Below are 14,707 nucleotides of genomic sequence, written 5' to 3' on the forward strand. Positions count from 1 at the left end.
TGAATCGGCATTCATTTTCTCGAAATTCAAATTACATTTAAATATAAGGTCGGTCAAAGTTTGACTTTTCAAAGTCAAAAGTCAACTCTTTGACTTTTTACATCTTTGACCATTTCCATTATTTCCAAGCTTCCGAATATGAACGTATTCATATTCTTGATATTTAAATCACATTTAAATATTAAAGTTGTATCTCTAAACTGAAAAGTCCACCATTATATCACATATACTTGTCGGTTTCTCTCTCTTCACCTAATTTGAACAATTCGAATTATTCTATCATACTGTTCTAAGTTTATTCCATATGAGCTAGTAGGGGAACCTAATCGACCTATAGATCATGGGCTCCAACGATTCGAGATTAGCTAGCTAAACTCTTTAGACGGAGCTAATCAACATTCGTTAACTAACGGGTTATTCCACTATAGTCTCGTAGTTGCACTCCTCTCACTATAGATATATTTGTGTCCATTTGATATAACCATAATTAGTAAGTTAATCCTTCACAGGTTGTTCGTAATCTCGGCTGGGTCATAAAAACCGTTTTACCCCCAAGACTACATCTTATTCCTTAAGTTCCATTAATCCTCTAATGAACAATTGGTTTAAGGTCCAACCTATAAACCGAACCCCTCTAAGGTCAAGGAGAGGGTGAGGCCCCTTGTTCAAGACCTGGATTTAGTACTAAAGGGAACAACCTATCTACTATCCCTATAACAGGTAGGAGTGAATTCCGTCTTGCACCCTATGTTCCCAGCTATCCACCTGATCTTACCCCTGAAATGGGAGACTTATTGGGCCAGCAATGATGAGCTGCCCTCACCTATGAAGATCTAAGGATAATTCCGAGTGAACAGGAGTTCATAGTTAGCTCAGGATTAAGATTAAGTTACCTAGGTCATCAATTAACGAAATAGTCAGTTTTATACATAAAACGACATTTAGAACGTAAAAAGTAACTATTTCATGGTTCAGTCTTATGCAGACTCATTGCATAGGATGCCTCCACTCACATATCTCTATATGAACGATTCACGATCACATTGTTTTGTACTAACTACAAAGTAGGCCGTATCCATAGTGTCCCCAAAATAAGGCGCCCAACCTCATTCATATACTATAGACCATTTTGGCTATATATTTGAACTTGATCCACATTTATGTCACTACATAAAGTTCAAACTACATTAAATAGCCTCAGAACCTTAGTTTATTGGATTCAAGATTACAATTTCAATAACAAGTTTATCGAAAAACAAAACAGAATATGTTTATTAATTTACAAACTATGAGTTTTACTACATAAAAATCCAACAGCGACACATTCACACATTCGTCGTTTCCTGCTACTATAGTAAAAACGTCGCAGTCTACGATGAAAGATGTAGAAGTCGCATTATGCAACATTTATTTTGACGTCGTAGATTGCGACTAAATGTTAAAACATTGCATAGGTCATTGGAATAACTTTGTGACACTTATGTCATTTCTTTGCAATGGTCGATGTGGCAATTTTTGTTTTCGTTGCAATATATATTTTTTTTAAAAAAAAAAAAACCCTAACTCGTTTAAGGCTTCTTTTTTTTTTTTTTTAAGTTTTGTCCTTGAATGAAACAAATAAAATTATATAGTAAAACATTATAAACATGCTAATATTTGGTATTGATTTAAGCAAGCCAAACTTCAAAGTTTACAGAATAAAGTTGCCACACATGAATGTTCACAAAAATTTTATAATTACCAACCTAAAACCAAAGTACATGTGTTAGGACTTTGTATAAAATTTTGAAACATATAATATCTTTCAAACTAAGATGTGTACACAAAAAAAATTCACCAAAATATATATCCATACCAAAAAGGTGTGTGAAGACAACCTTAATTCATTGTTGTGCGAAGCCACCAACAAAGATCGATTTAGTACTATACATATGAACATAATATCAATATTTGAAGCAAAGGCTCAAACCATAAGTCACATAATTATCATGAAACTGTTGAGGTTAGTGCCCTAAATCTCGTAGGGTCTTGTTGTTTGTAATTGTATTGTATAAACATTTTATTTATTTAATAAAATATGAGATGTTTTATTTGACATTTAGTAGTATTAAACCCACAAACCAATAAAATAACATCCAAGGTTATCTTTTGTAGCTTAAACATGTATGTAGATGAAGGAAATCAGACATGAGGATTTCCATGAGTAGCGGAAGGATCGTTCCAAATTCAGTTCGAATTGAACACAAACAATTACAGTCAATAAACGGAAACTAATAAGTCATGCAAAACTAGAAATTACAGTATGCTTATTAAAGAATCAAGGGATAGAGTATGCATACCTTTGAAGAAACAGACTTCACGAATCCCTCGAACAATTCCCAAGCGTTTAAGGCCAGCAACACTCGAACACAACGACCGGTGCACAACACGATCAACAGCACGAACACAATGATCACGAACCCAACGAACAGCCAACGGCTCCTCGAAACCAATCGAGTTTAGTGAGGACACCACCATAATGGTTACATTGGTATTCTCGGTGTGAGAATCTAGGAGTTCTGGGCTTTGTATGGACTTGGTTAGAGGAAAAGACTGGAGGACAACAATCGTGTAGACGATCGAGCAAGTAGAAGATAGCAAGCTGTCTATCGCATGGACAATATGCTCGATCGTGTAGTAAATAGTAGCCTATCGTATAGACAAAGCCACGCGATCATTTAGCTACAATCAGCTAATGAACTATCGTATAGTCAAAGTCCACAATTTTGTAGACTCTCTATAGCTATCGCTTAGTGAAGCACTTTCACCTGATAGCTTTCTCTGTGAGTTAGTTTCCGAATAAGGCAACTTCTCATTTTAGGAAAACATTTTTCCTTTTATCTCACGATTACTAAAAACCACCAATAACCTCCCACTCAATCAGTTATTAGAGAAATAGATTTAATTATCAAATAATTAATATTATTATAAATAAATATGATAACCACTTACCATATTATATTTATAACCTATAGTTTTAATATTTCATCTCATGAAACATACAAACCATAGTTCTTTTTCTATTTTATGGTACATAATGTAAACCATATTTACATCAATCCTCCATTTGATGTATCTCATACATCACACCAATTATATCATATATAATTGAATTTCCTCTTGTTAATTTAAACATTTCAAATCAACCCCAAGAACTAATTCTCAACTTGAATCCATTGAGCTACCAAGGAGACCTTATGGACCTGCAGCTTGAAGCTCCAACAGTACGTGAATAACTGACTAAACTCTTTAGTCACGGGATCTACCATCCGTTAACTGTCGGGCACTCCACTAAAGACCGACAGCTGCACTCTCCTTACTACAGATATATTTCTATGTCCATATCAACCAATCAATAGTGCGATACCTCTTTACAGATCGCTCGTAAGTACAACTGGGCCAATATACCATTTTGCCCCTATAGTTACATCTAACTCCTTAAGTACCACTGATTCCTTTAATGAACAATAATTCGTAGTCCTACTATAACTTTGTCTTCTCTTCCAAATAGAGGATGTGGCCACTATGTTCAAGATCTGGAATCAGCCCTTAAAGGAGCAATCTATTTACTCACCCCTGCTTCGAGGAATAAGTGAATTTCATCTTGTGTAATGGAGTTTCCAGCTCCCCAATCGAACAAATCCCCTTAAGCTTGTTGAGTTGGCAATCTGGCCACTCTCGCCCATACTAATCAAAGGACCACCCTCAAAGGTAGGAGTTTCCAAAACACTCAGGATTAAGGTCATGTCACCTATGGTCGTTTAAGTGAGATGTAAGTCTCAATTATCAACGGCGTTATATAAAGAGACAAATCATCTCGTGGTCCGGTCTTATACAAACTCTTTGTATAAGACACCCCCGCTCGCATATCTCCATATGAATGGTCAGGATCAAACCATTTGTAGTAGTTCACAACACTTGTAAACCTCTACAAAGCGGGTCTATCCGTAGTGTCACCAGGATAAGGTATCCCTCTTTTATCCTTATACTACAGACCTTTTAGGTCATTACTTAAGGCATGATCCACTTATATATCTCATATACATGCTTAAGTTTACAAACAATAACCACAGATCTTTGTTTATTGGATATGAGTAAATGCAAATAAAATAAGTCTTATTTTATTCATAAGAATGTGTACAAAGTTTACAAACTACGAGACTCCGGGAGAGTTAGGACACCAATCCCAATAGTAGAGATATACAGTGGATCATGTTTAAGTGATAACCTAAATAGTTTGTAGTAAATGAATAAGGTTGGATACTTTATCCTGGTGACACTACGAGTATGACTCGATTTGTAGATGTTACAATTGTTGTAAAGTACTACAAATGATCTGATCCTAATCATTCATGTAAAGACATGTGAGTGGAGGTATTCTATATAAAGGAGTTTGTATAAGACCGAACCATAAAATGACTAGTCTCATTATGTAACGTCGTTCATAATAGAGACTTACATTTCACCAGGACGACCATAAGTGACATGACCTAAATCCTGAGTGAGTTGTGAACTCTTGCATATGAAGGCGATCCTTTGATTTGTACGGGTGAGAGTGGCCAGATTGACGACTCAGCAAGCCTATTATTTTAGGGATTCGTCTGATTGGGGAGCTGGGAACACGGCTACACAAGATGGAAAGTAGATAAATTCCTCCCTTAAGGGCTGATTCCGAGGCTTGCACAATGTGGCGCCACACCCTCTCCTCGTCCGAGTGGGATATGGTCATAGTTGGACTATGACTTATTGTTTATTAGAGGGATCAGTGGTACTTGAGGAGTTAGATGTAACTATAGAGGCAAAACGATAATTTTTGTCTAACTGTACTTACGAGCAATTTGTGAAGGGTCATCGCATTGTTGACTGGTTATATCCAATGGACACAGAAATATATTTGTAGTGCGAAGAGTGCAGCTGTCGATCTTTAGTAGAGTGCCCGACAGTTAATGGATGTTTAATGATATAATTAAAGGAGTTTAATCAATTATTCAAGTATCATTGGAGTTTTAAGCTACAGGCCATGAGGTCCCCTCTGTAGATTAACAGGGATTAAATGAGAATCAATTTTGGATTAATTTGAATTATTCAAATTAATTGTTCAAATTAATTATATATGATACAATTAATTTAATGTAATTATATATGATATAATTACTGTAATGTATTTGATACGTTATAATATAAAGTTTATTTGAGAAGAAATAAATATTTGAATATGATTCAAATATTAATTATATGAATTGGATTCATATAATTAGATTTAGTATAAATGAGATTTATATTAAATACCGTGCATTAATGAGAAAATTAAACTATAGGTTATATTGTATTTGATACAATATTAAACTATAGATTATATGTTATATTTGATATAACATATAGTTTAATATATTTCATATGATAAAGTTGTTATCATATAAATATATATTAATATCTTATTAAAATAATTTTTCTTTTATTTATTTTAAATTTTTTAAAAATTTATTTTGGGAGAGATTGTAACTCCCTCCCCTTTTTCTCTCTACAACATACGTGGTAGTAGTGCAAGGGGTTGTTACCATCTTCTTCTTCCAGTTTGATTGTACAGAACACACAGAATTGTTCTTTCTTCTCATCTTCCTCTCTAAAACTTTTTCCCTTTCATCCAAAGTTCTAAGAGCCCATCATTATCATTATCAATCTTGTTAGTAAATTTCTTAAAATTGCTTACTTTTATTGGTAGTTCTTAAATTTCTACATTTATTAACAATCTTGTTATTAAAATTAAATAGGGTGCTTAAAAGTGCGAATTCAATTTTTCTTGATTATTTTGGATTATATTTATTTGCATATAATTCTTGTTTAAATTACTAACAAAATTATATTAATTTGTTTAATTGGGCCTACGTTAGTAAAAAAGTTTCATTAGTTTAAATAAATCTTATTCATCCCCTCCTCTCCATTTAAGGTTGCTATACCGATCCTATACCATTCCCCTATTAGTCCGGGTAAAGTCCTTGTGGGATATCTTTTTCTTTGAAAAAATTGCCCTTTTTTTTAAGTGAAAAACAAATCAAAAAGAACAACCAACCCCATAAAAAACTACATAAACACATATTCTCACCATGAATCCAAGTAGATTGTTTTTTTAGTGATTATTTTCTCAAAAAAACATATGGCAAAATTTCCTAAATAGCATCCAACTTATTAACCATATTAACGGTCGTCTTTAAACTCAATAATGTTTTTTTTTAAAAAAAATAGAAAATCAATTGACAAACTTCTAACACAATTGACCCCATCTCCTATCAAACTGGGGATTGGGCACTAGGGATTGGGCTGGGCCTTGCGGGATTTTTTCCAACCCTATCTACGGTTTGATAAAATTTTATAAATAGTCCTATAATTTGATAAAATTTTCATAAATAGTCTCTGTCGAATGAACTAGTTCTGAAGATTTTATATGATTAAATTTTAATTATAATTATAAAGACTAAATTCTAAATTTTTTGAAATAATAAGGTTGAAATTTGTAATTTAACCTAAAAAAGTCAAACAGTTTCAGCCAATAACATCTTGAATTGACGTCATAAGAGTAACTTCATAGCAACGCAATACATGATGAAATGAAAAGGCACACCAAAATTTGGGACATTGATAGTGTGAAACCAATGGGGGAAGAAGCAGGGTTTCAATTTTGACTTAGATTAATCAATTGTGTATTCACAGGTTTTGATTTTGACCATTGAAATGAGTTTACTATTAAAAAAGAAAATACAAGTCTTTCCCATTATTTCAAAGACGGTGATGCATGCAGTAAGAAGAAAGAAGCTTCTCTGCCTGCTTCAACACTCCAAATTATAATGCCTACGGATTATTATTGGTTGGCTTGGTAGCAGTAGCACCACCCCACCCCCCACGTGCTCTCAAAATATCTGCCTCCATTAAAATATTTAAAATTAATAATAATAATAAATAAATAAAAGAAAAAAGGAACCCTTTCCCTCTTTTCTGGCCCTTCCCTTTTAATTTCCCTCCCTCAACTTTTAATATTCCTATACCTGTTCTTAATTATTATGAGAACTACTTGTACTTATAAAACTTATAAGAGTACCCTACAAAAGTTTTAATGGGTACTTACTTTTAAATAGTACACCTTCTATCATAGCTGTACTAATTAATTATGTCGTGCCATTCTTTAATTTCTCGTCCAATCATTTAAAATCTAATAATAAAATAGAAATAGGACCATGTATAAATTATTCTTAAAAGATAGATAAACTGTTAGAAGTGCAATTGAAATTTTTGAGAATCAATATCTTTATTTTGTATGAAACAATTTGAATGTAGTGAAAAAAACAAAATCACGCGTCTAAAATTGACCATTCTAGTGATTCACTTTTTCTAATATAAACTATTGTAAATGTGGACATATTTTTATATGAAAAGGTCAAAACTAACGAGTTTGGTGGTGGAATGAATTTCAAAATGACACGTTGACTATAAAAATAACATCATATATATTTGCATAATTCTTTCTCTGATTTGGTTGTTCCAAATATTGGGATTGATTTAAAAGAAAAATCACATATCATTGTCAAAGGGGGAAGAAGGAAGGGGGAATGAGAATAATGAGACTTGAAGGAAAAGAAAAGAAATGAAAAGAAGTAAAGGGTGTGAGGTGGAAAATTAGAAAAATAGAAAAGTGTGGAGTAGAGAGTAAAAATGATGGGGGAGCTTAGGCATTTTGTCAAACAGGTTGTACTTTATTTTAAAGTACAGTGTAGCTGTCAAATGGACCCATTACACTAACAACGCGTGTCCATATGCCTTAATCTTTATGATGTGAATCATGTGGTTCTGTGATACCAATCTTCCGCCGACAAACACAAACTCAATTCACCTTCACGCATTTTAATGCGTATTTTGTTTGATTTTAACTATGTTTAATCCATTTTAGTATCTTATAATCTAATATAATTCATTTTCAATTCGGATAAGTTCAAGAATAATGTATGTTTTAAAAGTAATCACAAAAATAGAATATATAGAAAAGAGGTGGAGGAAAAAAATATTCACAAAAATAAGGTAGCAAAATAGGATCCACGAGTTCCATATTTTTATTATTTTTTATATCTTTTTTATTTAAATAGATACAAAGGGAGCAAATCTATTTTAATTTCATGATAAAACAAATCTATGTGAAAAAAAATATAGATTTAGCCTTCATTCGTGCTAGAAATTTGATTCAATTTTTATTTTACCGTAGGCCTTTAAAAATTTGAATTCCACAATAAAAGATTCTCCGAAAATACAAAAAAAAACACTAAAATATAAAAGAAAAAGACAGGAAAACGTGAAAAAAGATAGATTTAACCTTAATGCATGGCTAGAAATTTGATTCAATTTTTATTTTACTATAGGTCTTTGAAAATTTGGATAAAAGATTCTCTGAAAATGCAAAAACGCTAAAAAATATAAGAAGAAGACAAAAGTTGGTAGAAAATGTGAAGAAAAAAAAAATAGCCTCACGATTTAGCCTTAAATCGTGGATTGGATACACGATTTATGTACTGACTTCAAACTCGTGGACCCCGTCTACGATTTCACAACCCGATTTTTGTCGATAGTTTCAAACCAATCTTATTTTTGTCGATAAATATTAAAATAACATTATTTTTAAAAAAAAAATCCAATTTTTACTCAACATTGGAAATTCTATGTTGTATAATATAAAGTTAGACTCTAGTGACAATGAAACTGTATTCTCACAAATATACAAGAATAAAAATCTCATTTTTTATTTTCTTTTTTTTTAAAAAAAAAAGGGCCGCTAGAACTGCTTTATCCATGTTGAACTTATCCCATTTTTATCCTTTGATTTTTCCTGGAGAAAACTGAGGTCATAAACAAATAGGAAAGTTAACACATTATATTATTATGTTTCAAAAAGCATATGACAATTATATCGATAAAATATTCGGAAAGATGACAGTTGCTTAATCAATTGATTTTCTTAATATATTTTTGTGGGTTGCAGGTTAATAATGTTTTTATTAGTTCAACAAATATATGAATTTTGGCCTAATTCAGACAATATCCAATTACATTATGTTTGAATTGATTTCTTATAAAGTGTCATTTGGTTTTCTTCTTCTAATTATAAGATCGTGAAAAGTAATTAAAAAAAACATTGAAATGAACCTGATATACAAATTTGATGTCTCTAATCAACTAATTTTTCAAAGTTTTTTAAATTAATTTTATAGGGGGGGAATAATAAAAAAAAAAAGTCCAATTATAAGCCTAGTATTTTATTTCTAGTATGATGTTTATTTGACAAAATTTGAAATTATTTTCATTACGTTTTGTAATTTTGAGTAATAAACTTACATTTAGTTTTTGCTAATAATATCATGACACATAAGTTTGATGTATAGTGAAGGTGATGCTTATATTTTTATGACGGAGTTGGTACGTTCAAATCATCATATTATAAACATTTTGCATTTCTACTTTTTTTTTTCTCTTTTTTATTATTATAAATTTACCCTTAGATTCTTAATCAATAAAATAAATAAAAGGTAATGTGACAAAACAAAATTACAATAAAATATGATACTCTTTTGTCACCTCACCTCAAAGTGCAAAGTACCTGCAACCCAATAATTGATGGTATGCATAGTGATGATTTTGTAAAAAGAAAAAATAAATAAATAAAGGAGAGAGCATAAATTAGATTTATAAGGTGGGGCTGCTATTATTTTTCTTTTTGAATACTCAAACTCAATCAATAGGGCTTTTAATGGAGGCCTCCATTTTCACTTTGGTTCTAAGCTATTGGCTTTATATATGTGTCACCGTTCATTTTTTAGTTCACTTCACTTTCTAATTTATTTTAAAATTCTACTCAAATGTATGTGAGAATATAGTAATTTAAGAAACAAGTTTTAATTTGATCATCATAAATCAATTCCTAACAATATCAAGTTATTATTCTTGGTAGCTAGGTTTTCATAATCATTAGTTTATTTTTTTTTTAAATGATTGTGTTTATTACTTTTCTTTTTAAAAAATATACTTTGGAAATATTAAAAGAACTAACCTTTTTAAATGTATAGTATAGAAATGGACACCGTTGCTAATTCCTTTTTATCAATGATGCGAAATATTTTGTAATAATTTGAAAGAGTGCTAATTTTTTTTTCCAAATGAATTTTCTTTTTCTTATTGCAGATCATTGCTTCCACTACATTGTAAAGGAGCTTGCCAATATTCAATTTCATGTTATAAATTTTCCATATTAAGAAATCAATCGACATTATTTTACAATTGATATTAGTCCTTTTATTCTACTTTATTTAGCTTTAGCTACCAAAATTATCTTTATTCCCCTTTCTAGTATGTCTTTTTAAAAAATATCTTGATTCTTTGCTTATACCCTCTATGAATGCATAGAGAGAAAGTACATAGAGAGTGGGAAAATTTTGTTAGGAAAACATATTTTTAAGCTATAAAAGGAAAAAGATTTTCGTAGAGAGGAATATATTATATTCCGAATAGAGAGTTAACAAAAGGAAGAAAATTAAAAAAGTGGTACGCAATTAAAGGTTAAAAAAAAATGAAAGGAAAAAGAAATAAAAGAGACTTGAAAAGGAAAATTATTAATAAGTCCTTTTAACTTTTAAAAAAGAGAAAATAAATGTTATTTCTTTTAATTTTATGCAGCCACATAAAGACTAAAATTAAATAACAACATTAAATAGAAAAGAAAAATTATAAATTGTGTTGGACAGGACTTAAATGGCAAGCATAGGAATAGGAGGGGGAAATTATAGCCATAAATGAAAGTATAAATCTAATGCACCTAATAATAAATCGGGTGGCAGTTTAGTCATTTAAACAATAATAAAATAAAATAAAAAATAAACACACGAGGCATCGCTTTTAAAATCCGCGTGGGGTTCAGTAAAAATCTTGGACGGTCCACCAAATCAACCACGTTTCTAAAATACTGCTTTACGTTTAGATACTCTCTCCCCCTTTGAAGATGTGAAAACAACTTCCCCTCCGCATGCAATTTCTAAGTTTATCACGTGCTCTAATTTTTCTCCTTTTCTTATTCCGACTCCTTAACCTTTCCTATATATAAGCGCTCTTAAACCAAACGATTTCTTCCAAATCACAATTTTCTTTTCCCCTTCTTCTCTCCAACCTAAAGCCGCCGACGATCCTACCCAACCATGGAGTGGGTTCGAGGAGATGAGATTGGACATGGAAGTTTTGCCACCATCAATTTCGCCACGCCTTCCAAGACTTATTCTGGTCATCAATTTCCTCCATTGATGGCGGTTAAATCATCTGGGGTTGTTTGCTCTGCCTCGCTCAAGAACGAAAAGCAAGTTTTGGATCTTCTGGGTGATGATTGCCCACAAATTATTCGCTGTTTTGGGGAGAGTTGTAGTTACGAGAACGGTGAGGAGATTTATAATTTGTTTCTCGAGTATGCTAGTGGTGGGAGTTTAGCTGACAGAATACAGAGCCGCGGTGGTCGGCTGCCGGAATTTGAGGTTAGACGCTACACGAGGACGATTCTCGAAGGCCTTCGGTATATTCATGGAAAAGGATTTGTTCACTGCGATGTAAAGCCTAGAAATATTCTCGTGTTTGATGACGGTGATGCTAAGATTGCGGATTTCGGATTGTCGAAGAAGGCGGGAAAAAAAAGAGCAGAAACAGGGGAAGAGGCAGGGAGATTTCAATTGAGGGGCTCTCCTCTGTACATGTCGCCGGAATCGGTGAAGGATAACGAGTATGAGTCGCCGTGTGACATATGGGCAGTCGGATGTGCGGTGGTCGAGATGTTGACAGGAAAACCCGCTTGGAATTGCAGGCCGGAATCCAACATCTATTCTCTGTTACTCAAAATTGGGATCGGAGAGGAATTGCCGGAAATTCCTAAAGATCTGTCGGAAGAAGGGAAAGATTTTCTCGGAAAATGCTTGGTGAAGGATCCTGCAAAGAGATGGACGGCTGATATGCTTCTGAAGCACCCATTTGTAGCAGACTCGGGGCGGACTGTTCCATTGACGGCCGTGGACGAACCATCAACGTCACCGAGATGCCCTTTCGATTTCGAAGATTGGGCATCGATTCATTCACAAGAGGCCGATCAGAGATTTGAGGAGGAATCAAATTGTTGGTTGAATTCGTCGTGTTCGTGGTTGTCTTCTCCGAGGGAGAGGCTGCTTCAGCTAGTGGACAATGGGCCAGTTGACTGGTCCGTCACGAACAATTGGGTCACCGTCAGATGATTTCTAATCACGGTTGGATTCGGCCGTGGACGGAAAAGACGGAAGGATATTTTGGGGTTGAAGAATTTTATTTTTTTTTCGAAGATCTTCAATCAAAATGAACGGTGCAGATTCAATTGATTTGTTGATTAAATTTTGATATATATATATATATATAAATAGGAAATTTGGTGGAGATAGATAGGTCACACGGGGTTGAGTTGATGGATGGATACACCAAATATGGTGTGGTCCAGTGTACATAAAAACCTATTTTTTCGTTAATATTGGAAATAATATATAATTATTACCTTCCAATTAAATTCATAAACGTGAAAAATATATAATTGCATTAATTTTGCGGGTAGGACTTTTTATCAAATATCTTTAGAAGATCTTTTTTTTATAAAAATATTAATTAAACTGGCCGATATAGCTAATTGAGATCCGGTTTCTAAATCTAAATTTATATTTGAAGTCTTCCGAAATTAGATTTATATAATATAAAGAGTGGAATTTACCTCAATTTGGTCAATTTTCCTTTCGCAATTTGACCCGTTATTTATTAATGGGAATTTGGATTCCAGTTTCATGAGCAAATATAGTAAAAATTGGAAAGTTTAAGAATTACAGCACATACATGAATTGCATGTGAACCCGTCTTAATCTTAAAATACCTTCAACTGCTTCTCTAATCTCAATGTAATTAATCCTTCGAATTCATAATTTTATTCAAAACTTCACTCTCTCTTTCCATCCAAATCTTCGGCCTAAATCAAATCTGGATTTATTTTTTTTTTAAGAAAAACATATGTAATAAATTGTGAAGATAAAAATTAAGATTATCCATTTAGTCTTTTATCATTTAAACTAAATATTCCAATTTGAACTCAATGATTTTATACCTTTACAAGCTGTTTACTATGAGAAAAATGTTATTCTAACCTAAGGAAGTTTGTTTCAAGGGTTAGGCTTGGGATGGATTAGACATCTTAAGTTTAACTCTTATTTGCGTCAAGGTGTAGGAAGTCTGGCTAATTCCAACACTCTTTCTCATGACCCATGGGTTACCTTTTTTTCCTTTCTTTTTTCTAATTTAATCTAGAAACATTCTGGGCCAACTTTCGAATACCACCTCCGGTGGTCGTATTCGGCTAACTCTGACCGCCACCTTTGGTAATCGCTGCCACCTTTGCCCCACCACTTCGGCTCTGCCGACGAACTTTTGGCCACCAATTTCGACAACTGTCACCAACCAATCTTTGGTCTCCATCGACTAACCTTGAAAAACATTAATAAAAACAGTTTTAGTATATAACAAATCAAACAAAGTTGTATATAAATTTACTTTTAAGAAATAGTTACCAAACACATTTGTTTATTTTAAGGACTTTTTACCAAAAGTATTTGAAAAATATATATTTTTTGAAAAACCTTTATTCTCTGAGTGATACCAAGCATACCCTTAGTTTAATTACAATAATTTTTTTTTTTAAATACACTTTCTCTTCTATTTTTTTTTCTTTTAGAGTTTTTTAATTATTAGATTATATTTTTTAATTCTCTCTCTCCCCCTTTTTGTTTAAAATTAATATTTCCTTCATTTTATGAGATTTTGTTTATTTTTTTCTATTTTTCAGTTTTTCCTAACTGAAAATCGATCACCTATCAATTACGATCTCAAGTATAAGTCAAATATATTGATAATATAGTGAAAAATATAAATATATATCGCAAACATCATGGTTTATTTTTTTGATATATTTACTATATTGGAAAATGTAAATATATATCGAATATATTGTTCTAAAACAATATATTGTATAAATTGTATTATTCATGCACTTATCAAATATATACTAACGTAAATTTAGAAAATTCAAATATATAGTGTCATATATGTCAAATAAACATCCCTTGCCTACTTTTTCTGTGTTATTGTACTTACATACATACATGCACGCATGCATATATATATATATGAATAGTAAGAAGAGTTGAAAAAGTAAATTGGACTAGATTTTGTGTAAAATAATAGCTCATTAGATTATAATTGTGTAATTAGATATATTTATTTAGGCTATATAAAAATAAAAATTTAAGATGTATTTTCATTCTTTTTTCATTGGTCTATTTAACTAGCTCAAAAACTTAGAATTATTTATATATATATATATTTTGAATAGTAAGGAGAGTTGAAAAAGTAAAATGGGCTAGATTTTGTGTAAAATAATAGTTCATTAGACTACAATTATGTAATTATTTATTTAGATTATATAAAAGTCAAAATTTAATTTAATGTATTTTCATTTTTTTCATTGGTCAATTTAACTAGTTCAAAAACTTAAAATCATTTTTTAACCTAAACATTAAAATATTAGAAACAACTTAACGAC

The 14,707-nt window shown here is 31.8% G+C and overlaps 1 protein-coding gene across 1 annotated transcript; it reads left to right on the forward strand.

Moving 5' to 3' along the window:
- The first annotated feature begins 10,808 nt into the window (after window positions 1-10,808).
- Window positions 10,809-12,634, forward strand: LOC120074166 (mitogen-activated protein kinase kinase kinase 20-like). The gene has a single exon (XM_039027194.2). It carries the CDS (start codon window positions 11,262-11,264, stop codon window positions 12,330-12,332), a length of 1,071 nt encoding a protein of 356 aa, XP_038883122.1. The 5' UTR covers window positions 10,809-11,261; the 3' UTR covers window positions 12,333-12,634.
- The last annotated feature ends 2,073 nt before the right edge of the window (window positions 12,635-14,707 follow it).

This window comes from Benincasa hispida, chromosome 3 (assembly GCF_027475165.1).
Source record: "Benincasa hispida cultivar pf3 chromosome 3, pf3_genome.v1.1, whole genome shotgun sequence".
Taxonomy (NCBI): domain Eukaryota; kingdom Viridiplantae; phylum Streptophyta; class Magnoliopsida; order Cucurbitales; family Cucurbitaceae; genus Benincasa; species Benincasa hispida.

Bases quoted from the DNA above. Each gene is read 5' to 3' on its own strand.
- LOC120074166 (XM_039027194.2), top strand. From the start codon at position 11,262: ATGGAGTGGGTTCGAGGAGATGAGATTGGACATGGAAGTTTTGCCACC.